The 26,293-nt window shown below is 42.5% G+C and overlaps 1 protein-coding gene across 1 annotated transcript; it reads right to left on the reverse strand.

Annotated features, from left to right (window-relative positions):
- Positions 1-14,502: 14,502 nt before the first annotated feature.
- Positions 14,503-25,316, reverse strand: chchd1 (coiled-coil-helix-coiled-coil-helix domain containing 1). Its single transcript, XM_084021683.1, has 3 exons — positions 24,986-25,316; positions 23,245-23,363; positions 14,503-14,737 (listed from the first exon to the last, which is right to left on the reverse strand). The coding sequence occupies exons 1-3, from the start codon at positions 25,122-25,124 to the stop codon at positions 14,627-14,629; spliced, it is 369 nt and encodes a 122-aa protein (XP_083877809.1). The 5' UTR covers positions 25,125-25,316; the 3' UTR covers positions 14,503-14,626.
- Between the last annotated feature and the right edge of the window lie 977 nt (positions 25,317-26,293).

Below are 26,293 nucleotides of genomic sequence, written 5' to 3' on the forward strand. Positions count from 1 at the left end.
CCAGGCGCAGTCAGCTTTCAGCGCACCTGCGCCGCGCCGACGGGGTGTGTCCGCCTGGACTTTGCAAGTTTCGTGCACCGCGCAGGCTCGCGCAGGCACACCTCCCGTCTCGCCCACCTGCGCAAGCGGGAAAGAGGGAGGAGAAGAAGGCGTGAGTGGGAGACGAGGAGGAGACGAGGAGGAGACGAGGCGTGGACTGGGATTAATACAGCCGATTCAGATCTTCACCAATCAAATGAGCTCCTCTCCTCTCCTTTAATGCGTTAGGGGAGGTTCAGTGCAAGTTCCGTCACTTGACAACCCGATGACAGAAGCAGCGCCGCTGCTCCCACCACGCGCATCATGCGCTGTGCGCGCGTATCATAATAATAACAATGCCGATATTATAAAAAACAGGGGAGAGAGAGGGAGATGTTTTGGTCCAAGAGGCTGAGTTTCCGTTACGCTTGCCATCGGCCTTTGATCTGACGTCAGATGTGACGTGACAATCTATATAGATATAAATTCACGTGTTGATTCAATTAGTTGCATTAAATAGTGTTTGTTGTGATTATTTATTGCATTTAAATGTGCCTGGAACTGTGGAAACCTGCCTGTGAGGTCTCGGTGACGTGTGCGCACTGCGCGCCATCAGCCAAACTTCCACTCCGCCAGCTGTGTTTCGCATTGAATGAATGGACTTTATTTACGCCTTGCGCCGAAAGTAGACCAGGTTGGAGCTGGCGAGCTTTCAGCGCAGTCTCGGCGAGGCTTTTTGCCACGAAACTTCCGCCAAGGAACCGCCAAGCTGAATCTGTGACGCCTCCCCCTGCTGCGCCGCCACACCCATCTTGGCGCAGGCGATCCCCCAAACTGCCAAACTGACGGTGCGCAAGGCTCGAAACTAGCATTGCGCCGGCTCCACCACCCTGCGCCGCCATGCGCAACGAAACTAGGGCCCAATGGCTCTTGCGCGCACTCCGCGCAGCGCTAATTTGCTAGCATGTAGCTTGTCCCAGTATATTCCTTAGGATCCAAAGGGGGGTGAAGTTAGAAGCGACCAAGCACTTCCACGTTGTCCCTATTTAAATATGGTTACGTGAGTAGTTACACGACCCAAGTTTGGTTACACAAAATGAAACATGCCAATTTTTCTAAGCGGATAACAAGGATAACTATATAGTATGGCGGAATAACAACTGGAAGCACTTCGACGTCGGCGCAGTAATATCATCACTCCGCTCCCCCTCTTAAGGCCCCCACACACCGCCCAGACGTCCAACTGCCTTATCCGACCACTCTCCGCCCACTCTGTTGCCTCTCGTCTGACCCGTTCGGCAGAAAAGTTGCGTTGTACACACCGCTTCGACGTGCTTCCGACAGCACAGCAGCGTGTACGTTCTGCGCTTGCGCGAGATACAATAGGCCTCCTTAACAGCGGGTGGCGCTAGTCTCGTGCCAGTACTCCAAAACAGGAAAACGGCGGCGTGAGATTTTGGCTGAAGGTACGTGTCCAAAGGCAGTCTTATTTCCATGCTTCCCATTGTATATATTAGAGGATTTAAGGTATGTAAGAACCCATGCAATGCCTTCGCGTCGCGGCGAGCCTCCTGCAAGTTTTCGAAAATCTTTCAGAAACACGTTTTGGTGAACTTTTTGTGTAAAATAAGAACGTTTCCAAACGAGCCGCCATGTTGGGGTTTTGAAATCCGGGAGCCGACAGGACAGCTGTGAAAGCTCGCCAAGCAGGTGCTGCCAAGTGTGCGCGTGATTGTATGAAGGAGAGCGCCTGTCAATCATCCTCCCAGTGGCAGCCCACCAAGCGTGCGATAGTGGCAAGCGGCACGTCAACTAGCGTTTAACAACGGCTAACGTTGTTTACAGTAACATGGCAGCTGCGGAGCCAAAGAGGAGAGTTTTTCAATAAATGAACCTAGTATTTTATAGGTTCCAATAGACACAAAATCTTGATTTTATTAATTCTACTGGTAGTCTGTTTTGCTCAAATAGAAATAGAGACCTGTCTCTGCTATATCAAAGCTCTGAATATTGAATGCAGCAGCTTTATGTCAATTCCAAATGTTAGCTTAATTAATCAATTGTCAAAGCTCCTACAGGACTTGCTGGCCTTAAAAACCCTACTGGGAATCTTATCACGTAGGGTGTGGTCATGATTCGGTAAACTAAAACGTTTGTCTGAGCAGGTTACTCTTACTGACACCTGGGAAACAATGGAAGCTCTGAACACAGCAGCTGTGGAAGTCAACATCCTGCCACTGTAACACTGACCACAGACTGAGATAACCAGGGAGAGTCCATCATCTCTCTCCAAATACAAATTTCAAAGGGGCGACATTCGAAGCGCTGATTGTTTTTCCTGGCGATCTCTCACAAACACAGATGATTAGAACGCTTGATCTTTATCGTATCATCAAAACTCAGTGTGCCTCTTGGGGCCAAGGCCTCGAGTGCTCCAGACTTTTAGGAGATTGAGGTTAAAGATTGTGACATTTTCCCACTGAACAAACACAACAACAACATTCATCCTAACAAAAACAGAAAGCACCTCCAGGCACTGAGATGGTTGTCAAAGGCAGTCACTAAGTAGCTGTTAGTATTTTGGAGATAAGTTATATCAAACGTAAGGCTCACGAACCAGAGAAAGTATCTGCAGTGTCTAAAGCTGAAAGACATGCAGATCCAGTTGAAGTATTATAATAAGTATTGTTTGCTATCTTACCCAGCTCAGTACAACATTTGGAGTTATTACAGGCTATAATATAAATGTGATAGACAGAACAGACAACACACATGAGATGTTGTATTTCAACGCTGTCGTCACACAGCAGATTGTGAAATAGTTACCCAACTTTAATCGAGTGATTCATGTACATGGGCGTGCATTTTCCATGTTTTTCAAGTTGCTCAGCACGGCTTTCAAACTAATACCTTTGAATTGGAAGTGTTGTTCGTGCCTGCACCATGTCGGACGACATTATGCTGCAAAACCGATAGCTAGCTTTAGACAACAAACCAAAGTTAGGTTTAGAAAACAAAACCAACGTTAGGTTTTGTCATGCACGTGAGGTTTGTCTTGTCTTGGTTTTTGTCTTGTGGACTTCCTGTTTTATTTTGAAAGAGTAACTCCCTCGTTTCAGGTTTCCTTCCTCATGTGTCCCCAGTCTGACGTCATCCCTGATTGTTTTCACCTGTTGCCCATTATCCCTCTGTGTATTTAAGTCTGCATCTCCCTTGTCTTGTGCCAGTGCGTTTCGTCTTTCATCTCTCGTCTCATGCCAAGCTAAGTCAAGTATTTTTGCGTTCTGTTGTTTGTAGTTTTATGTCTGTAGCCTGGTTTTTACTCCCTGTGGAGCGATCTTTTGTTTGTACCTTTTTTTAATCCTGATTAGCGTTGTTTAAGTTTGTATCCAAGTTGTGTTTTGTTTTTTTTTTTTTTTTTTTACACTTTTTTAGAATAAAAGCCTGAATACTGCCTCTGCCCTGCATCTGAGTCCTCCCTCCTTGCCCAAGCCTGACAGGTTTAGACAACAAAACCAACGTTAGGTTTAGGCAACAAACTAACGTTAGGTTATGACAACATAAATACCCCACCCCTACCAGTTTGCTGAGGTGTTAATCCCCAGAAGTTCCACGGTACGATATTATCACAATACTTCAGTCACAATACAATTTTATTGTGATTTTAAACATTTTGCGACATGCTGAGTATTGAACTAACAGATACTAGCATTTATTATCTTTTTTGAACTGCAAATTAAATAGGATCATAATGTACTAAATGAACTGGATTGACAAAGACTTGAAACTAGAGATTGAGACCATAAACTGTTTAAAATGTTTACTGAGATAATACATCAAGAGAGAAGTAGGACCATTTTTCATAGACTTCCATACAACAAGTCTTCTTTTTGCAACCAGAGGAGTCACCCCCTGATGGCCAGGAGAGAGAATGCAAGTTTAAGGTACTTTAGCTTCATTTTTCAGAACCTGAAGCTGACAGGTTATTATTAGTTTCTCACTTGGGTTGTATTAAAATATACAGTTATCACAATGTGTAAGCTTTCTTATCTGCTACTATAGAAATAAACTGACAGCAGTGTGTGAGTTTAATTCACAGACAGGATGCTTCATGTCTCTTCAATGACTCACCTTGTGTTTCTGGCAGAAATATTGACATTGTGTTAATGACATTGTAAAAAGAGGATTTGATGTTTTGTCTGAGGGACAGGAAAGATTTGTGCTCTGTTTGCCCCACCATTGTCAGAATGTGGTATTTCTGCTGCGTCCCGTTTATCATCCCGTCATCACACAGAACCATTTCCCCCACGAGCTTATCACTTCCTCCCAAACATGGAGGCCTCAGAGGAAACGAGCAATCACTCTCTCACTGCTACACATCTTCCCACACCCCAACGTCCTACTTGTGTACGTGAACAATGATCCAAGGTAGTTAAATTAGGAAAGTGAACTGATGCTCATAAACGCAGCAGTCTCCATCTCCTCTAACAGCATTATGAGATGCTCATTCATACCAGGTAACAACGTAGTTGTGCTTTTTTCACATTCTGGTCACTAGTGGGGCCCTACGTCAAGTTGTTCTATTTATCACCTAAATCCATAGACTCTATGTAAGAAGAAGACGTAGTTACGGTAAAATCACCCACTGGTTTGTGGACTATGGTTCTTTTGAAGCCTTGAGTTTGGCCTTTTGGCCGTCACCAACTTGTAATTTTTGCAACCAGTGAAGGAAGTGACCGTATTTGGACTGTGGAGGAGCACCCGTGAGCACAAGCAGCAACGGGTTAACACAAGCAGCAGAGCAGCAACCTTACTGGATCTGGATCCATCTGGATTCTGATGTGAAGCTACTAACAAAGTTAGCTTCATTATTCAAGGTTAACTTTACAGTTAAGTGTTAAAGTCATCTTAGTAGCTAACTGCATTGGTAGCGTAGTAGCAACCTGTCAATCATAAGGTAGCCCCGCCCCCTAAAGCATCCCCTGCTTTCTGGTCTATTCATCTACAAGGACAGCCGCCTTTGCCTGCGTAACATTGCTAAATCCAGCCCATCTTGTCTGTATTTGTGACCTGAAGGCTGGATTATTACAATTCCTTATAATCAGGTTGTTTCAATAAATCACTTAGATTTCTCAAGCTGGTCCAGAATGCTGCAGCACTTTTTCTTTTTACAAGGAGTCGCCCCCTGATGGCCAGCAGAGGGAATGCAAGTTTAAGGCACTGGCTTCACTTTCCAGAACAGGAAGTTGCCGCTTGCCCAAATTTAAGAACCATGACTTTATTTCAAATACGAGACATACAGAACCAAAGTCAGACCCCACCTCCAGCATACTTAGACCACAGTACACCTCTTCACTGAAAAATTCCAAGATGGCATCGGCCAAAATGCTGAACACAAGGCTTCTTAACATACTGTCAATGGGTGACATCACCATACGTCCACTCCTCTATCTTCTATGGGACAGACCTTTGTGATGTCTGTGGCTCAACTGTTGAGTGTCTGTGGGATCCAGGTTTTGTCCGAGGGATGACCCAGGCTATAGTGGAATAGTCAAAAAATAAGGTCCTAACTCCTATTCCTTGACCTCGGGGGAAAACGTCACGGGGTTAAGGAAAGGCAATAGGAGAACTCAAAAGGATTTAGGAAAAGACGGCCGGGGTGCTCAGAGAATCTGACCGGACTTTCACTAAGCTACGTCATTATAATGCTGCTGATGATTGACAGCTGATGATCAGCACCAGTGATTGACGTGCGTCTGCGCTGGAGAAACTACAAGTAATTGTTAATTATGCAAATAGGTACAGTAGAGCTATAAAACGAATCACTGGAGCTCCAGGTCACTTCTTCAGTTAGGAACCTTCCTAAGAGAAAAAGACTACTAGACTGCAGCCCCTGTGTCAGACTCGGGAAAACCCCTGGACCAGACCCAGTCAGATTTTGTACTACACACCTGCTGGGTTCACACACAATAAAATAAATTTAAAATGAAAAAGAAAATGCAAAAGGGAAAGGGGGAAAAGATAAGAAAGAAGCCATAATTTATTATGGGGGGGGGGGGGGGTTATTGAAAGCCATCATATTGTCTTTTATTGATGATGTAAGCTGTTCCAGATTTGCATGGTCGGTTAATAGATTAAGCCAATGCTGGGTTGAGAGTTTTGGATCTGTCTTTCCAGTTGAGTAAAATCGTTTTCTTGGCTACAATGAGTGCTATGGGAATGAAAGTTTGGAGATGTTGTGGTACAGTGAGAGAGGAGAGATCACCTAAAAGAGCGATGTAGGGAGAGAAAGGGATGCTGAAGTTGAGGAGCTCCGACAGCTCTCTCATGACCCCCGACCAAAACCGGCTGACGAGTGGGCAGAGCCAGAATGCATGGATGTGGTTGTCTATTGTGGAGGGGCAATATGTGCAGGTGTTGCTATCTGTGAAACCCATATAGTGCATTGTGTGAGTGGTGATGTGTACCCTGTGTATGATTTTGTATTGAATGAGTTGAGTCTTAAAGTTGAGTGACATGGAGAATGTATTGTTGCATATGGTTTAGTTTAGTTTAGTTTATTAGTTTATTATGTCGAAGACAATCCCAGTTAATCAACTGTATCAATAACAGTAAAAAAGGCAGCTTTAGCCAACATGGCTAATATCCTGCTGCAGTCCCCGGCCAGATGACAATAGGCACCCTAAAAAGCAAAACAAAAAACAAAAAACAATATATTACAGCACATTGATTAAAGGAGAGCGTTAGGACAGCTAGGAGACAGGATAAATCAATGAAGATAGGAGAGAACAGTGAAACATCAGTACAATCATGCAGAGACAACACATAATCGAGACATACAGAAGCAGCACATAAAACATAAAACATAGTCACACAGCAGCAACATAATCACACATCAGCACATAAAGCATAATCACACATCAGCACATACAATCACATTCAGGAGTGCGGACAGACATCACGTACTGTATAGACAGGCGGCATCCATGATCATGACGCAAAATAACACAGCCATATGTTAGTGCCAGTCTATGTCGTTGTGTTCTATTTCTAAGTCTGAATCCATTTATGTGCTGGTATAGAGATGGTGGTGTCATGGTGAGAAAGTAATTTATAAATTTGTGATAGTAATTTTTTGGGTTGTAGTGAACGTAGTTTTGATAGTAAGGGGGGGTCAAGGTTATGGAAGTTGCTAAAGTCAATTGTCTTTTTTATGGCCTCTTTCAACTGTAGGTACTGGTACTGACAGTGGTTGGGTAGGTTGTGTGTTTGTTTTAGAAGGTCGAAGGTCATGAGAGAGCTGCCAGAACAGAGGTGCCCCAGGCTGGTTACTCCTCTCTGTTTCCATGCGGGGAAGTTAATGGGGTGGTTATTTATTTTGAACATGGGGTTGTGCCAGATGGGAGTGAGGGCAGAGGTAGTTAGTTGAGTGTTGAGGATGTCATTAGCTTTCCACCAGGCAGTGAGGGCTGTGTTTACTGTATGAAATTTGAAGCAGTGGTGTGTTTTAATTGATTTGTCGATGAAAGCAATGTGTTGAATGGGCAGATTATTGCAGATGGTTTGTTCAATGTCGAGCCAGGCAGAGTTACGGTTGTTTGTCCAGTGGTGAATATATTGAAGCTGGTGGGAAAGAAAGTAGTAGAAATTTGGTTTTTGAAGAGTGGTTAATTTAATCCTAGATTTCTTTTCTTTCCAATAAAATGTATTGACAATTGCATTCAGAGAGGAGAACCAGCCAAGGGACGGGTTGACAGGGGTCATGGCAAATAGGTAGTTGATTTTTGGAAGAATTTTCATTTTGACAGTAGATATGCGGCCGATTAAGGAGAGTGGGAGTTTGTTCCATCTGTTCAAGTCTTCTTTGATGCTTTGTAGTAGTGGGGTAAAATTGAGTTTGCATATATCATTTTGATTAGTTGAAATTTGGATTCCAAGGTATTTAATGGTTTGAGTTGTACGGTGGTAGGGTAGGTCCCCAACCCCAGCATCCCAGTCAAAGTGGTTAAGAGGAATCTCGGACCAATTGATGGAGTAGCCAGAAACCCTGCTGTAGCTGTTGATCAGATTGTGGACTGAATGAAGGGATGTTGATGGATTGGTTAGATAGAGTAAGATGTCATCGGTGTAAAGACTAATTTTATGGTGGTGTGAATTGGTTTTTGTACCTGAAATACTGTCATTCTGTCTTATGGCTGGCTGTTCAATGAAAAGTGCAAATAGTAATGGTGATAATGGGCATCCTTGCGTAGTACCTCTATTTAAGTGGAATGATTGGGATATTATTCTGTTGGTGATTGCTGATGCTGATGGTGTGTTATATAGTGTCTTAATCCAGTTTGTAAAGTAGGGGCCAAAACCAAAGTGGTTTAAGGAGGTGAAGAGAAAGGGCGACCCCACCCTGTCAAATGCCTTTTCTGCATCTAGAGTTGCAATGATGGCTGGGTGGTGTTTTTTTTCTGTATCCAGGGCTTTGTATGGATGAAGTATGTTAAATAATCTTCGCATGTTTTCTGAGGACTGTCTCCCTTTGATGAAGCCAGTCTGATCCGGGTGTACAAGTGATGCGATTACAGATTCCAATCTTATTGCCAGAGCTTTGCTTATGATTTTGACGTCTGTGTTTATTAATGATATCGGTCGGTAGTTGGAGCAGTGTGTAGGGTCTTTATTTGGTTTGGGGATCAATGTGATCAGGGCAGCATTCATATGGTGGGGAATTTTAAGGTTATTGTAGATTTCTGAAATTGTACTGAAAAATAAAGGTGAAAGGAAGGACCAGAAATGTTTGTAGAACTCAACAGGGTATCCATCTAGTCCAGGGGATTTATTGTTGGGCATGAGCTGTAGTGCTTTCTTTAATTCGTCTATGGTAAGTGGGTTTTCCAAATTCTCTGCTTGGTTTCTATTGATTTGCGGGAGGGAGACAGTCCTCAGAAAAGCATCTGCTTCTGTAGATGTGGTGTTATTGTTCGGTGTGTATAGATTAGTATAGTATTTTTTGAATGTTTCATTTCACTTAAAGTGTGGTCTAGAATGGTGTTTCCAGAGGAGTCCAAACTTCTGGAGTGATTAGCCAGAAGTTTACCAGTTTTGTTGCCAAATTCGAAATTTTGTTGCCGGAGTCTGAGGATATTGTATTACATTTTTTTATTAAGAAGGTTGTTAAGTTCATGTTTTGTTTTAAGTAATTGCTTTCTGATTGTGTCTGTAAGAGGAGTATGCTATTATTTTACCTCCCATGACTGCTTTTACTGTTTCCCATAAAATGCTGCTACTGATATCCGGGGTATTGTTGGTTTTTGGAAGGATGCCCATTCTTGTTCGAAGTATTTAATAAAATCTAGGTATTTTAGGAGTGATGTGTTGAAGCGCCATCTGGGTGGGGGCAGGTGTTGAATTTCTGTTACTAATTGGTTCACGAGTTTGGGAAGTTGGCTTATTCTGCAAATAGGGAATGGAAAAATGTGGGGGGAGTCTGTGTTTGGGCCGTAGATACTGGCTATTGTTATGTTGTTCTTTTCAATGTTGCTGTTGATTATGATGAAACGTCCTTCCGGGTCAGTTACAGTTGAAATATGGGAGTATGGTGTGTTTTTGCTTAGCAGAATTGAAATGCCTCGTTTTTCGAAGTTGTAGATTGCGTGGAAAGTCTGGTTAATCCATCCGGCCCTCAATTTCCAAGACTCTGCCTCTGTGAGATGGGTTTCTTGTAATAGACAGATGTCTGATTTCAGTTTGTGTAGATGGTTCAATATTTTGGCTCTTTTTGCATGGGAGCTGATTCCTCTTATTTTCCAAGAGGTAATATTCAGTGTCAATGGCATGATGTTAATTTTGTTAAAAATGGGAAAGGGTTTGCGCTATATATTGAGTTTGTTGGGGTTGCAAAGGGGGGAGGGAGAAGAAGAGATGAGAGAGAGAGAGAAAAGAGGAAAAAAAGACAGGAATAACAAAATAAAAAGCAAGGGTCTTCAAAAACATGTAAGGACATTGTACACAAGAAAAGAGAAAACAAACAAAAACAAAACAAAAAATAAATAAATGTCAATGAAATAATATCTTATTATACAGACAACCAGGTGAAGGTTGGATATTCTAACGATGCAATGTTTAAACAAGATGTATTGTGATTTATTATTAAGTCAAATTACAAACCCGATTACAAAAAAGTTGGGACACTGTACAAATTGTGAATAAAAACAGAATGCAATGATGTGGAAGTTTCAAATTTTAAATACATTTTATTTTAAATTTTATTTTATTATTATTTTATTTCAGAATACAACATAGATCACATATCAAATGTTCAAACTGAGAAAATGTATAGTTTTAAGGGGAAAATAAGTTGTTTTTCAATTTCATGGCATCAACATCTCAAAAAAGTTGGGACAAGGCCATGTTTACCACTGTGTGGCATCCCCTCCTCTTTTTATAACAGTCTGAAAAAGTCTGGGGACTGAGGAGACAAGTTGCTCAAATTTAGGAATAGGAATGTTGTCCCATTCTTGTCTAATACAGGCTTCTAGTTGCTCAACTGTCTTAGGTCTTCTTTGTCGCATCTTCCTCTTTATCATGCGCCAAATGTTTTCTATGGGTGAAAGATCTGGAGTGCAGGCTGGCCATTTCAGTACCCGGATCCTTCTTCTACCCAGCCATGATGTTGTAATTGATGCAGTATATGGTCTGGCATTGTCCTGTTGGAAAATGCAAGGTCTTCCCTGAAAGAGACGACGTCTGGATGGGAGCATATGTTGTTCTAGAACTTGGATATACCTTTCAGCATTGATGGTGCCTTTCCAGATGTGTAAGCTGCCCATGCCACACGCACTCATGCAACCCCATACTTTCAGAGATGCATGCTTCTGAACTGAGGGCTGATAACAACTTGGGTTGTCCTTGTCCTCTTTAGTCGGGTGACATGGCGTCCCAGTTTTCCAAAAAGAAAATTTGGAACAGTTTTCCACTTTGCCACAGTCCATTTTAAATGAGCCTTGGCCCAGAGAAAACGCCTGCGCTTCTGGATCATGTTTAGAAATGGGTTCTTTTTTTACCTATAGGGCCCTAGTTTCGTAGACCAGGTGCAGTCAGCGCTCAGCGCACCTGCGCCACGCCGACGGGGTGTGTCCGCCTGGACTTTGCAAGTTTCGTGCACCGCGCAGGCTCGCGCAGGCACACCTCCCGTCACTCCCACCCGCGCAAGTGGGAAAGAGGGAGGAGAAGAAGGCGTGAGTGGGAGATGAGGCGTGGACTGGGATTAATACAGCCGATTCAGATCTTCACCAATCAAATGAGCTCCTCTCCTCACCTTTAATGCATTAGGGGAGGTTCAGTGCAAGTTCCGTCACTTGACAACCTGATGACAGAGGCAGCGCCGCCGCTCCCACCACGCGCATCACGCGTTGTGCGTGCGTATCATAATAATAACATTGCCGATATTATAAAAAACAGGAGAGAGAGAGGGAGATGTTTTGGTCCGAGAGGCTGAGTTTCCGTTACACGTGCCATCCGCCTTTGATCTGACGTCAGATGTGACGGGACAATCTATATAGATATAAATTCACGTGTTGATTCAATTAGTTGCATTAAATAGTGTTTGTTGTGATTATGGATTGCATTTAAATGCGCCTGGAACTGTGGAAACCTGCCTGTGAGGTCTCGGTGACGTGTGCGCACTGCGCGCCGTCAGCCAAACTTCCACTCCGCCAGCTGTGATTCACCTTGAATGAATGGACTTTATTTACGCCTTGCGCCGAGAGTAGACCTGAGGGGTATTCCATCAAACTCGCTAAGCGCAAAGCCGGGCTAATTTCGATAAGCCTCGCTACCTTTAGCGAGAGTTTCGTTCCATCAACCTGACTTGAGGCACTCTCCGCTAAGTAACCATGGGAATTTATCCGACCAAACTAACCTGCCCCGGGGCAGGCTAACCATCAGGCTTACTTTAGCGGGGGTTTCAGAGAAGTCCGTCTGTCGGAAACAACTGTACCAGCAGAAGGTTCCGCCAAGCCTAGTCCTCGTGATTTCGTCACGTGAAAGAACAAAAAATTAGTGCAAACAGACTATATTTTCATCAAGCGTCTAAAAATACATGCTTGCAATTAAAAAAATATGAATAAATTGTTTATTTTGTTTAAGACCGACTGGCCATATGGTTATTTAAAGCCCCCGGTTGGGTGAGTGGTGATGCACCTGCCCTCCAATGTGGGCATCGCAGGTTCATGTCCCGGCGAGGACGTTTCATGTGTTTTTTTTTGCCTGTCTTTATATCAGAGAATTAGACCAACATTTTACCTTAACTATAAACCTTACCTATAAATATGTCATACAATTTCCCGAGAACCCAAATATAACTTGCAAAAACATGATAGGCATAAATATGTTATTATTAATAGCATGTTATAGATCCCAATGACAAAGGCATTGCTGCATGCAATTTTCAGCCACATAAATTCCTTTCAGGTGAGTTCATTAATAGATTCATTGAATGTGTTCATTGAATTGTCAATGTAGATGCATTTACTAGGCCTATCTAAAAAAGAGAGAGAGAGAGAGAGAGAGAGAGAGAGAGAGAGAGAGTGTTCCGCCCAAAGAAAGTGGTTTCAAAAAGCTCCATAGTCAGGGATCGAACCATGGCCTGCCGCGTTCAAAGCCGGCACGTTACCTCTACACTATCCTGATGTTCAAGAAATCACTGTCAGTGTTATATTAGAACATGTTATTCTTAACGGTACTTCTGTATTTAATCGCTCGGTAATTCTTGCCCAAGCAGCCTCGCGATCTTTATTTATCACTACAGTATTCCCTTTTTTGGTTATGATGGGTTTGTACTCCTCGTACAGTTCCATCAATCATTTTTGCTCTGGTCTTTTCTGCCATTTTCTCGATGATTCGACATTCACGGTTCTGGTCTGGCTTCATATCCCGTGAACGGCGTAACACACGACGTTAACCTGGCTTGAATTAGCCTCAACAAGGCACGGCTGAAATGCGTTAATGGAATGGGTTTAGCCGCAAGTGGAAGTTGGTGTTAGTTCTAACCAGGCTTAACCAGGTAAGCGCCGCTTTAATTAGCGAGTTTGGTGGAATACCCCTCAGGTCGGAGCTGGCGAGCTTTCAGCGCAGTCTCGGCGAGGCTTTTTGCCACGAAACTTCCGCTACGCCAAGCTGAATCTGTGACGCCTCCCCCTGGTGCGGCCGCCACACCCATCTTGGCGCAGGCGATCCACCAAACTGCCAAACTGACCGTGCGCAAGGCTGCGCGGGTCGAAACTTGCATTGCGCCGGCTCCACCACCCTGCGCAGCCCTGCGCTGCGCCACGAAACTAGGGCCCATAGAGTTTTAGCCGGCAACGGCGAATGGTACATTTAACTTTTCCAGCCTCTTATTGCTACCTGTCCCAACTTTTTTGGAATGTGTAGCTCTCATGAAATCCAAAATGAGCCAATATTTGGCATGACATTTCAAAATGTCTCACTTTCAACATTTGCCATGTTATCTATATTCTAGTGTGAATAAAATATAAATTTATGAGATTTGTAAATAATTGCATTCCTTTTTTATTCACAATTTGTACAGTGTCCCAACTTTTTTGGAATCGGGTTTGTAAATGAATAAACAAAATAAAGAAACAAGGAACTAAATAAACTCCATTAAATATTTCAATTGATGTATGCTTGAACAATGTAACTTAAATTTAACTTGCCTACATCAACAAAGACAAACATACTCTATGTGCATTCTCATGTTCATGCATTCATACATGTGCCTACTTATACACACAATCACACCCTCTCACACACACACGTTTTTTATCTTGCATAAAGACACACCCTGATATATAGTTTGATATATGCACACATACATACATACATATATGCACATACCCACTTACACATGCACTTATACATACACATATAGACAAGCATACATTCATCCTCCCACCTGCACATCCACCTATCGCCCACCCACCCTCACACATCCCTACCCTGTGTATGAACAGAAAGTGACCATAGTGAATGTCGGACAGGTAACAAACAGACAAATTGACAGAAAGGAAAACGGGCAGACAGACAATCATGCAAACAAGTAGCCAGATAGAGACAAACAGGTAAACAGACTGACAGACAGCTGGGCGGTTAGATAAACAGGTAGGCGTTAGTTGGTTAGATCCGAGCAATCTGATAGGCTGCCGATTTCATTTCATCCACCAATCTCAGCGTCCACAGGAATGACAAGGCATTTAAGTGCTCTGCAATGACGGGAATGAAACCCAAGAAGAATCGTTCCATCACAGCCACTAATAACATCTCTGAACTCCGTGAGACCACTCTGTTTAATTGGATTGAGACAAAATTGGCGCCGTCCTCATCAGAGCAAACTGAGGACAAAGTCACATTAGAATCCAAACATAAAAGGCAGAGTGTTGTGAATAGAAACACTGCTGTACCGGAACAATGCGAAATGAAATAAGGAGTGGTGCAGCTTGTTCAGCTCCTTTATTCATTTTAACACATGTACATTGTGGAATCATACAGTAGTTCCTTAACATGACGACATCCTGCACAATTACAGTCCGTGCCAGTAAAACTATTAAAAGGTTGGTTTCTAGATCTCAGTAGACAGGTTGGGATATTTCTTCAGCAGCGTTGTGGCTAGTTGCGGATGCAGGCGTCCTCCCTGGAGGCTGCTCTGGTCAGATTTATTCTTCATGGCAGCCTGTGACAGAGGACGATGACAATGTTCAGTGAGACTAAATACTCCTAAATTGCACTGCACAACAGTCATATTTTCTTGCAGAGTAGCCTCAAAGTCACTCAGTTACATTAACAATAACTAAAAAACAAAAGTTAAAAGAAGTTAAATTCATCACTACTTGATGTTCTCTGTAAAATAAATCTTGTGCATATCGTATTGGCAAGCGATCAAAATAAGTGGAAAATATCACATTAAACAGCATTTGATAATTTTCTTTGTAAAACAGCGCAGCCATTGGTGCATTGGAAGACACTAAATGATAATAAATTCAGATGAAGTTCTGTGAGAAGTTGATGAGGGAAAGCTGCCAGAATCAGACACCACAGTAAGTGTAGAAAGCTCTGGTTTGAGCTGAAGTGATATTATAAATCTATTAACTTACACATTCACACAGTCAGTTATATATTACCAGCTGTCCTTTCTGCATTTGCCAGTCTAAACTGAGATGATTTTAGTCTTATTATAACTTCTTATTATTAGTGTAATATTATCCAACGATCACATCGAGCTCTGATTGGTCAGTGGGTCATTCCATGTCATTTCATCCAATTCCTCCCACCTGACCATCTCAGAATGTCCTGTACAAATTCTAGTACAAAGACACACTTGTTAATCGGACAAATCCAAAATATTAGGTCTCTACTGTCAACAATTTTCTCATGAAACATCATTGAATGAAGGATAGTTTAGAAGGTTTTTGGCATCATACTCTGAAAAGCCATTTTTAAACAGCAATATCTGGAAAACTATCTCACCTGTGGCCTTCAAAATTTCTGCAGTGTATATCCGTTACTAATAGCCTCCAGACCTGGAATATCAGGGGTGTAGCTCAATGATAACCTAGTATGGTAGGTACTTAAATTTGCAGAAAGACGACTTCTATCACTTCTGCCTCTATCTCTGGTGTTAGCTTAAACATTCTACAAAATATGGTCTCTCTTAGTGATTAGTTTCACAGATATTAAAGCTAAAAAAGGAAGTAAACACATCTTTGCCCAACTTCAGAGCCATATTCCAAAAAACTGACAACAGGTATCAGGTCCAAACTTGATGTTTCATGAGAAAACTGTTGACAGTAGAGACCTAATATTTTGGATTTGTCCTATCAACAAGTGTGTCTTTTTACTAGAAGTTTTTCAATAAATTCTGTGATGGTCAAGTGGGAATATTTTCAGAAATTTGATGAAATGACAAGGAATGACCCCAGTAGTTGGTGCTGATCTGTGTCCAGCATCAGTTACCATGGTGATCTACCTGGTAAGAAGTGAACCATCTTCGTAGGACTGAAAACCCCGAGTTAAACCTGAAGTCACCTCGCTAACCTCAAAACATGACTTTTGCCAAACTTTTCAGCCCACAACCCCCAAAATAATAGTTGACCCCCACTATCCCCGGAAGAGACTGAAACATAAGAATGTGTGCGTCCTAATAGGCGTATCCAAACACGGGCATAACAACAACACAAAAGAACAGAACCCTGACAACCATGATATGATTTTACATTAAATACTATATTTACTATCACATAAAAGCAGAATATCTTAGTCAAAGTCATCTCCATGGAACTTAGGAGTGAACATTGTTGCAAACTTCATTCTAATACAATACTTTCATTTCCATGTTAGCAGAAGCACATCTCAGTCAAAGTTAGGGATGGACGACATTATCGGCAAGGTATTAGTATCGGCCGATATTAATGTTAAAATGTATTATGGGATATTGGATAACATGCCGATATATTTAACTGATAAATGAAGACTGCTGCTTCCTTGATTAAATCAGATTAAATGCCTGAGGGCGCGAGGATTGCGTGCGCAGCGCGACACGTCACCTACTTTAACTTGCAGCAGAGCGAGGGAGAAAATCAGCGGTGTGTACGTTTTTTAAGGTGTCGGAAACGGTTAGCAAAGTTTGTATTTGCAATGATTGTTCAGCGTCGGTGATGCGGAGAATGCGGAGCCAAGACGCATTCTTTTAACACCACAAACATAAGTCGCAGTCGGCAACATTTGTTTGATCATGTTCACTGAAGCCGACACTATGCTCCGACACTATACATAAATCACCCGGTTTTAGAAAAAAAACACGCCTCTACGTGCACGTAGAGCCTGTTTGTTTTGCAAATATCCACCGCGCCCGTCTCATCCTGTCTACTCGGCACAGTTCACAGTTCTTGCACACGCCACAGATCCCACCTCCCCCTCACGCATGTTACAATATCACAGGCTAAATGACGTTAGCAGTTGCTCTCTATGAGTAAGTTAGCCCGCCTACCTCTGTCTAGCGTGTACTCTATACCGTTTATCGATGAGAGAAGACACGGGCGCGTTCACAGAATCTGGTGCACGCGCACTGACGAGCACTCGATGGGAGGGAGCGGAGGAGCTTGGTGGTAGAGGGGGAGGGGCCTGATTGTTGTAAACATTCGAAATTTCACTGAGTCAACTCGATCGAACTGCACTTTAATTGTCCATTTGAAGAACCGTCATCCGCTACAAGTTTGTATATATATTAGGGATGTCCACCGGTGTCTGTTTGACCGGTGGTTGACCGTATTAACGTTAACCGGTCCTGCAGACGTGCTGAGAGAAAATGGAAGGACAAATTACAGGTGTCATATGGTATATTACGAGACTGTATACAAGAGTATCAAAAAACAGTGAAAGCTGCGAAAACTACGTATTTCTCCAACCTTGTGTCTAGCAACATTAATAGGCCTAAAGTTCTTTTTAATGTTTTGGATTCCATTGTTAACCCTCGTAATATTGACCCAAAAACACCTACACCTGCTCTCTGTAATAATTTTGTTTACTTCTTCATTGACAAAATCACTTCTTTGCGATCAGTCTCACCTGTTGCTTCCCCTGACCCCTCTGAGCCCCACCTGTGCTCTGCTGCTTTTAACCAGTTTGAGCCTATAGCACTAGAGGAGCTGTCAGATGTTGTTCAAGGGCTTCGCCCCACAAACTGCCCTTCCGACTGTATTCCCTGCCGCCTTTTTAAGACAGTTTTTAATTCTACTGGCTCTTTCATTCTAAGGCTAGTCCACGCATGTTTCACCTCGGGGTGTTTCCCAGCATCTCTAAAGCATGCTATAGTACAGCCACTTATTAAAAAACCCAACCTTGACCCCACTCTTCTTTCTAACTTCCGACCTATCTCCAAACTTTCATTTCTATCTAAAGTGCTGGAGAAGGCAATGGCTAACCAGCTGTTATCATTTCTGGAGGAGAATAACATTTTCGAAAAATTTCAGTCTGGCTTTAGACCTCGTCAAAGCTGTGAAACCGCCCTGCTTAAAGTCTTTAATGACATTTGTGTAACCCTAGACTCAGGATGTGCAGCAATGCTAATGACCCTGGATTTAACTGCAGCATTTGACACTGTATATCATAGGACCCTGCTGTCACGTCTGAAGCAACATGTGGGCATTAAAGGGTCAGCCCTCATGCTGATTAGGTCATACTTGACTGATAGGAGCTTTTCTGTGCAGTTGGGCAGTTTTTCTTCTGTTGTGGCCCCCTTCACATGTGGAGTGCCACAGGGTTCAATTTTTGGCCCCCTATTATTCTTATTGTACATGCTGCCATTGGGATCTATCTTCCGTAAGCACAACATATGGGTCATTTCGTGTCATTTCATCAAATGCCTCCCACCTGACCATCTCAGAATGTCCTGAAAAAATTCAAGTACAAAGACACACTTGTTAATAGGACAAATCCAAAATATTAGTTCTCTACTGTCAATAGTTTTCTCATGAAACATCATTGAATGAAGGGTAGTTTAGATGGTTTTTGGCATCATACTCTGAAAAGCCATTTTTAAACAGCAATATCTGGAAAACTATCTCACCTGTGGCCGTCAAATTTTCTACAGTGTATATCTGTTACTAATAGCCTCCAGACATGAAATATCAGGGGTGTAGCTCAATAATAACCTAGTATGGTAGGTACTTAAAATGTGGCTTGTTGAAATAAAGTAGTACATTTGAAGAGTGGCTGAGCCCCCATTTTTACAGATAAAAGACTTCTATCACTTCTGCCTCGATCTCTGGTGTTAGCTTAAACATTCTACAAAATATGGTCTCTCTCAGATGATTAGTTTCACAGATATTAAGGCTCAAAAATGGAAGTAAATACATCTTTGCCCAACTTCAGAGTCATATTCCAAAAAACTGACAACAGGTATCAGGTCCAAACTTACTTTTTTTGAAAGATCATATTCTTGTTAAAATCATATTAAAAAATCGGGAGGGTGTTTTGCCTCAATTTGTTGCAGTGATTTTTTAAAATCCTGATATTGGTGGGGTTTTTGTGGCCGGTTTTGGTACTGCATGTCCTAATAGCCTACTTGTAAACATCACAGCAGGGCAATTCAATTGTGTTTTTTGCCATTTACCAAAGACTTACATGTGACTAAATGCTACTGATAAATTTAGCCTTACCAAAACATTAAAATGTAGCACAGTTGTAGTTACAGAGGCAATAAGTCCTTGAATGTGAGTTAGCATCTTTTAATGTCTTAAACCATGAACAAACAGCATAATATTGAAGACTGAACATTTTGTCATACTAGTATATAAATTACACAACCAAATCAAATAATAATCTTAATTTGAGCATAAAGATTTTACATTACAGTAGAAAAGTCTCCAAAGTTTGATATTGAATAACAGTTTGTCTCTATGCTCACTATGAGGGATCACACATTTTTCATCTTTTAGATCCAATTCCTTCATCACATTCATTAATTTGGCAGTCACTTTACAAATTGTCTAATGTACATCTCTGCTCTGTTGTGCTCATCTTTGATGGCATACATGCGCCCAGTTTCTGTAGAGGGAACGTCAAATCTTGCAATTCTATGCTGCAGTGGGACATTACACATGTCTTCTCTTCTTGGCCAGTAGAAACTCTTGGCAGGGCCATGTGGGTGCATGAACTGAACCAATACATCTTCATCTTCATCTGAAACATCTCTGATACTTCCTATCCACCATTTCTGATCATACACACAACTCACATATTGTCTCATAGTGAGCATAGAGACAAACTGTTATTCAATATCAAACTTTGGATACTTTTCTGCTGTAATGTAAAATCTTTATGCTCAAATTAAGATTATTATTTGATTTGGTTGTGTAATTTATATACTTAGTATGACAAAATGTACAGTCTTCAATATTATGCTGTTTGTTCATGGTTTAAGACATTAAAAGCTGCTTTCAGCATGTTCAACTCACATCCAAGGACTTATTGCCTCTATAACTACAACTGTGCTAAAAAAGTAAGTAAGTTTGGACCTGATACCTTTTGTCAGTTTTTTGGAATATGGCTCTGAAGTTGGGCAAAAATGTATTTACTTCCATTTTTGAGCTTTAATATCTGTGAAACTAAGCATCTAAGAGAGACCATATTTTGTAGAATGTTTAAGCTAACACCAGAGATAGAGGCAGTAGTGATAGAAATCTTTTATCTGCAAAAATGGGAGCTCAGCCACTCTTCAAATGTACTACTTTATTTCAACAAGCCACATTTTAAGTACCTACCATACTAGGTTATCATTGAGCTACACCCCCGATATTCCATGTCTGGAGGCTATTAGTAACAGATATACACTGTAGAAAATTTGAAGGCCACAGGTGAGATAGTTTTCCAGATATTGCTGTTTAAAAATGGCTTTTCAGAGCATGATGCCAAAAATCATCTAAACTACCCTTCATTCAATGATGTTTCATGAGAAAACTATCAACAGTAGAGACCTAATATTTTGGATTTGTCCTATCAACAAGCGTGTCTTTGTACTTGAATTTTTTCAGGACATTCTGAGATGGTCAAGTGGGAAGATCTTCAGAAATTTGATGAAATGACACGGAATGACCCATATCCTTCCATTGCTATGCAGATGATGTGCAGATTTACCTCCCTCTTCAGTTGTCCTCTAAGGATCCTCTAAAATCTGTATTAGCTTGTCTTGCCGACGTCAAGAACTGGATGAACCTGAGCCAACTTAATCTAAATGAAAATTAAACTGAGGTCACTGTATTTGATCTTCCAGAAGGTTGCTTACTCATTTGATGGTCAGGATGTCCTTGCTCTTAAAACCACTCCTTTAATTAAGAGCCTTGGTGTAACTATTGATTGCAACCTTGATTTTAAGAAACAAATCAGTACAGTAGTTAAAGGGTCTTTTCACCAAATTCGTATTTTATCAAAAGTCAAGCCTTATTTATCTTTTAATGACTTGGAAAGAGTCATCCATGCCTTTATATCATGCAGGCTCGATTACTGTAATTTGTTATATGTTGGTCTTGACCAGAGCTCGCTCCGCCGCCTGCAGCTGGTGCAGAATGCGGCTGCTCGCCTTTTGACTGGCACTAAAAAAACGTGACCACATCACCCCTGTTCTGGCCTCCCTCCACTGGCTTCCCATCCGCTTTAGGATTGATTTTAAAGTGCTATTAATTGTTTTTAAGATTTTAACTGGTCTGGCTCCTCTATATCTGGCGGAACTTATACAAGTACGTAATCCAGCCAGAGATCTACGGTCATCCAGTGAGTTGTTGTTGGATGTACCTCGATCAAAATTGAAGACCAAGGGAGATCGTGCCTTCTCTGTGGCTGCTCCTAAACTCTGGAACAGCTTGCCATTACATGTTAGACATGCGGGTTCCATAGAGAGGTTTAAGTGTGCTTTAAAAACACATCTTTTCACCTTGGCCTTTGGATCCACAGGGACTTCTAAACCAGCCTAGTTTTGTTTTTGCACTAGTGTTTCTGACTATTGTAGCAGTGCACGTATGTGCACAAGTTTGTATATGTGCATGTGCTACATGTAGTTGTGTGTGAATATGTGTGATTATATTCATGTTTTCTTGCTTCTTGTACATGTGTTCTTTTTGTTTTTGTCTCTGCTCTGTGAAGCACTTTGGATGACTGTTACAGGTCTTTTTAACTGTGCTATATAAATAAAAGTGAACTTGAACTTAACCGATTAAACTTGTCGATAGTCGGTAAAAACAAAACAAAAAAATAAATAAATCAGGATCGTGTTCTGCTTGTGCGCCTCTCGTGCCTGGTCTCGCGCCTCGGCAGCCTGTTGTCCGTGGAGAAACGCGCAAATTTGCCGCGAGCTGGAGCCGGAGTTGGGGCTGCAGCTGGTCTGAGCGGCGCGCGAGGGCCACGCGGGCCCCGGTGTCCCGCCGTTCTGGTGTTGGATGGGGAATCCGGTGCAGCTGTGGAGCACGGATGATGATCTACCCTGTTTTGTGATATACATGCATGATGGACACAGCGTCTCCCACTGTATAATTTCTTCTCAAGTCTTAAAGGGACTTAGGGCAGGATCAAGAAATAAGACTCAACAGTGACACGACGGCCGTTAGGGTAACTGCAGCCATCTGCCAAGCCGGCGCGGTAGCGCGCACAAACTCTTCAGTGCAGCTGATGCTGTGACACGGTTATTTATTTACTCGCTGTTCACGTGACTGTTTACTACAAGCCCTCCGCACATGCCTCCGCGGAACTACGTTGGTAGCATACATCTGCGAACAGCATCATGTCAAGCGACGAAGTAAGTAAACAAGTGTTTATTTTAGTGTAACTTTAGGATGACGAATTGCCGCTGATAAAACCTTCGTTTTCTTCTTGGTATTACTTTTTAGTGGACTTTGTGTGGTGGTGGGTCGTTTTCCGGCCGAAGCAGAGTCCATTACTACACATACAGTACTTGAGCCCACCGCGCTTGTCTTCTTCTGGTCTCCAAGCCGTCGAGTACGCGTTCAGCGTGACGTCAAATGACGCATTCAGCGTCATTTGACGTCACGTCCGCCGGACTGCGCGGGAAATTCGGACCACGAATTGCAGTACATCATGCAGCACACAGCCTGTTCAAGGCAATGGGGAGATATGTGTGTGGTCTCATTCTTTTTGGTTTTGAACGCTTCATCACCCATTAGCATTAAAAGACTTAAAGTGAATGTTTATTTTTTCACAAATCCTGCCCTAAGTCCCTTTAATTATTCATCTCATTAAAAGATCTTTGTTTGTGTGAAGTGAACAAATTATCCCTCACACTCAATGTTTCATAAATCGCATGTTTATACTTAATAGCCCAAATAAAAACATTTCGCGCCGGTGTGTCTTTTACGCATTCCGAAGGTGCCTGTTTTATCTTGGATGGGCTTGGATTCGGACATTACTACATTTCAGGATTTTCAGTGGTAACAGATAAGGTCATGATAATAATCATCTTGCTTTATTATTATTATTATAATATTATATATATATATATATATATATATATATATATATATATATATATATATATATATATATATATATATATAGAGAGAGAGAGAGAGAGAGAGAGAGAGAGAGAGAGAGAGAGCTCCAGTCTAGTGTACATTAGACAGCATGTCCTCTTAAAGCATGAATGGACTGAGGACATGTTGCCATGCTGTAACATACCTGAGCCTTCTCTACACAAGTGTAGAAGGAGTTCATCTCAGGTGAGCACAAACCGTCCACGAAGTTGTTCTGCTTCCAGCAGGCCATGAGGACGGACATCTCTGTGATACAGGTGGCCTCTGTGGACACAAACATACATCTGTCATCTGCATGACTAAGGCTACGTTCACACCGCAGGTCTTAATGCACAATTCCGATTTATGGCTCAAATCCGATTTTTTGTTTGGCTGTTCACATTACCTCTTTAAATGCGGCCCGTCTACGGATTGCTGTGTGAACAGCTCACGCTCCTGAAGTGACCCGCATGCGCAGTTGATCATTGATGACATCACGCCACAGCGGTGTTTACGGAAGCGAACATGGCAACGGCAATCGGTAACGTGGGACTGTATGGCTTCATGCTAAAAACAGTGTGTGGCGGCAGCCGGCAAATTTGTGAGCGGGTGATTGCACGAAGGAGGAAGAGGAGAAAGAAAATTCACATTTTAATGATGGCTCTATGCGCTTCGCTGCTGTCCTCTATGTTTGTTTTGGCTCCCGCCCGCTTTTCAATCAACTTTATTTGTCATTCATTTACAAAACAGTGCAGCGCGGGTCAGAATGACGTCAAAGTCGCATTAAATGCGACCTGGCTGTTCAGACTGCGGTCGCATTCAAAAAAATCTGATACGTATCCGATTCAGTACCACATTTAAATGTGGCCTGAATCTGATTAGAAAATGTCAGATTCAATGCGACTTGTGCTGTTCACATTGTCAAAAGCAAATCAGATATGGGTCACATATGAGCGAAAAAATCCGATTCAGGTCACTTGTAACTGCGGTGTGAACGTAGCCTAAGTGTCTTCGGTGTCTGAAGGACTGTCCCTCATGGACAGGATCCTTCAGGACTGAGTCCTTCTTTCAGAAGGATTATGAGGGTATGTGTACCCTTCAAAATCCCCACACCCCTTTGTGCACAATGCACTTCCTGTCCCCCAAATTGGAAAGCGAAGAAATATGCTTGTAATCTTTACGTTATCAATTGAAAAGCTGCTGTTTAGCTGCAGCTGGAAGCAGAAAATCCTCTTTAAACTCAACTCATCAATGTTTGTATCCCATCACACATACAAGCTCCCTAAATGTGCTTTATAGGCCAACTACAGGAAGTCCCAATCAGCCTGTTTCCTGGTTTCTACTGCCATTTGGCGAGTTTGGATGTAGATCCTGGACTCTGCTGGAGCCACTATCCTAGTTTTGTGAGGTTTCAGCCCCGAGTGCTCCGATTATAACCACTACCACTGATGCCTGAACTCTCCACAGCTTTTCTCTTTCTTGGTATTTTTCAGCTTCTCGTGTCCCTTCTCCATGATGTAGCGGTCTCTTGGAATACTCCATCTATCTCTGCTGTGGCCTTTGTTGCTGGTCCTCCACCACCACGATGTCCGGTTGGTTATCAGTCTGGATCTGATGTCCCACAGGAGCTCAGCTCGATCGTTCTCATCCACCTTGGGAGGATTCTTCCAGTGTGACCTCAGGACTCCCAGCCCCTAACACTCAGCAGACACTGCTGTACACTATTCAGCCACCTGGCTATGGAGCTCAGCTCCCTGCCTGCTTCTAACAGCCCCAACCATCAGAAGAGTCGTGACGTCATGAAGTACAGAGACGGACATCCACACAATCCTATCGCCGACATTGTCCGATGAGGGACCACTTTGTCAGCTCATTTCCCGTAAATCGTCAAACATATCAAACCGTACCTCCTTTCTTGAGTTTGCGGTTCGCTACCGCGTCTCTCAGAGCCAGAGTCCGGTTGGGTTTCAGGACCGGTTTTCCGTTCCGCCTGCTGAGCAGCCTGCTGACCTTCTCCTGGAACAGGACGCCTCCCTGCGCCGCCATTTCTCCTCACGAGCCCCCAGCTGGTCCTCGGTAAGCCGGCGGGCTCAGCGGAGAGCTGCTGCGGACGGTACCGACGGACGAGGATGAAAGTGAGCACACGTCACCGGTCTTCACCTCCGCGCCGCGTTCCTTCTCTGAGCTCTGCAGTGGGGCGCCATGTTCTGCCGTAAGACGTAACTCAGTGCCGTAAAAAATGTGTGGGTAAAATAAAAATCTTCTTCTTCTTCTTTGCGTTTTTTGGCGGATTGCAATACCAACTGTAAGGTGCATACCGCCACCTACTGAACCGGAGTATGTAGGACATGATCTAGTTGTCTATAGTTTTACATTAAATTGTCATATATAATAATGATAATGAAGCAAAACAAAGAAAAAAAAGAAAAATATCCTATAAAACAAACCAGTGTCACCTAGAAACTCTATGACCCCTCTCTGTGTCTCCCACACCTTATCGCCCTTAGTTCCCAGTATCCCTGCCAAATTCCACTCACGTCCTGCCTCTCTCACCCTGTCTTTCAACCTTGCCCTTTCTTCGATATATTTACTACATTGCATAATTACATGTTCAGCGTTTTCTGTTTTCTTATATACTGTACAAAGATCTGAATTTACTTTTCCCAATAAAAACAATGTCTTATTTAATCCAGTGTGATCGAATCTTAATCTTGATAACACTACCTCCTCTCTTCTACTTCTTCCCTTTATACTCTGTGTTCTGACTGTGTTTTGTATTCTATAATAAGTTCTGCCCTTGCTGTCCTCGTCCTACTTCTTCTGCCAAAATCCAGATATTTTCTTTTTGACTAGTGCTTTGCCTTCACCTTTTCCAAATGGAATATCAGTGATATGTCTCGTGTTTAATGCTGTTTTTGCCACTTTATCTGCACATTCATTACCTTTAATTCCCACATGAGCAGGTACCCAGCAGAATTCTACCTCGATCCCCATTCTCTGAATTCTGAACAGACACTGAAGAACTTCATATATCAAATCATCCCTGAGTGACTTCGTAGTCTGTAAGCTCAATAGCACTGCTGCAGAGTCCACACACCTCACCACCCTGTCTGGTCTGACTTCCTCCACCCACTGAAGCCCAAAAATGAGTTGATCTGTTATCCTATTGCTCAGTTGAATTTGAAAAAGCGAGATGTAAACTCCTGTAACAACAC

The sequence above is a fragment of the Eutrigla gurnardus genome (assembly GCF_963514095.1).
Source record: "Eutrigla gurnardus genome assembly, chromosome: 11".
In the NCBI taxonomy this organism is placed as follows: Eukaryota; Metazoa; Chordata; class Actinopteri; order Perciformes; family Triglidae; genus Eutrigla; species Eutrigla gurnardus.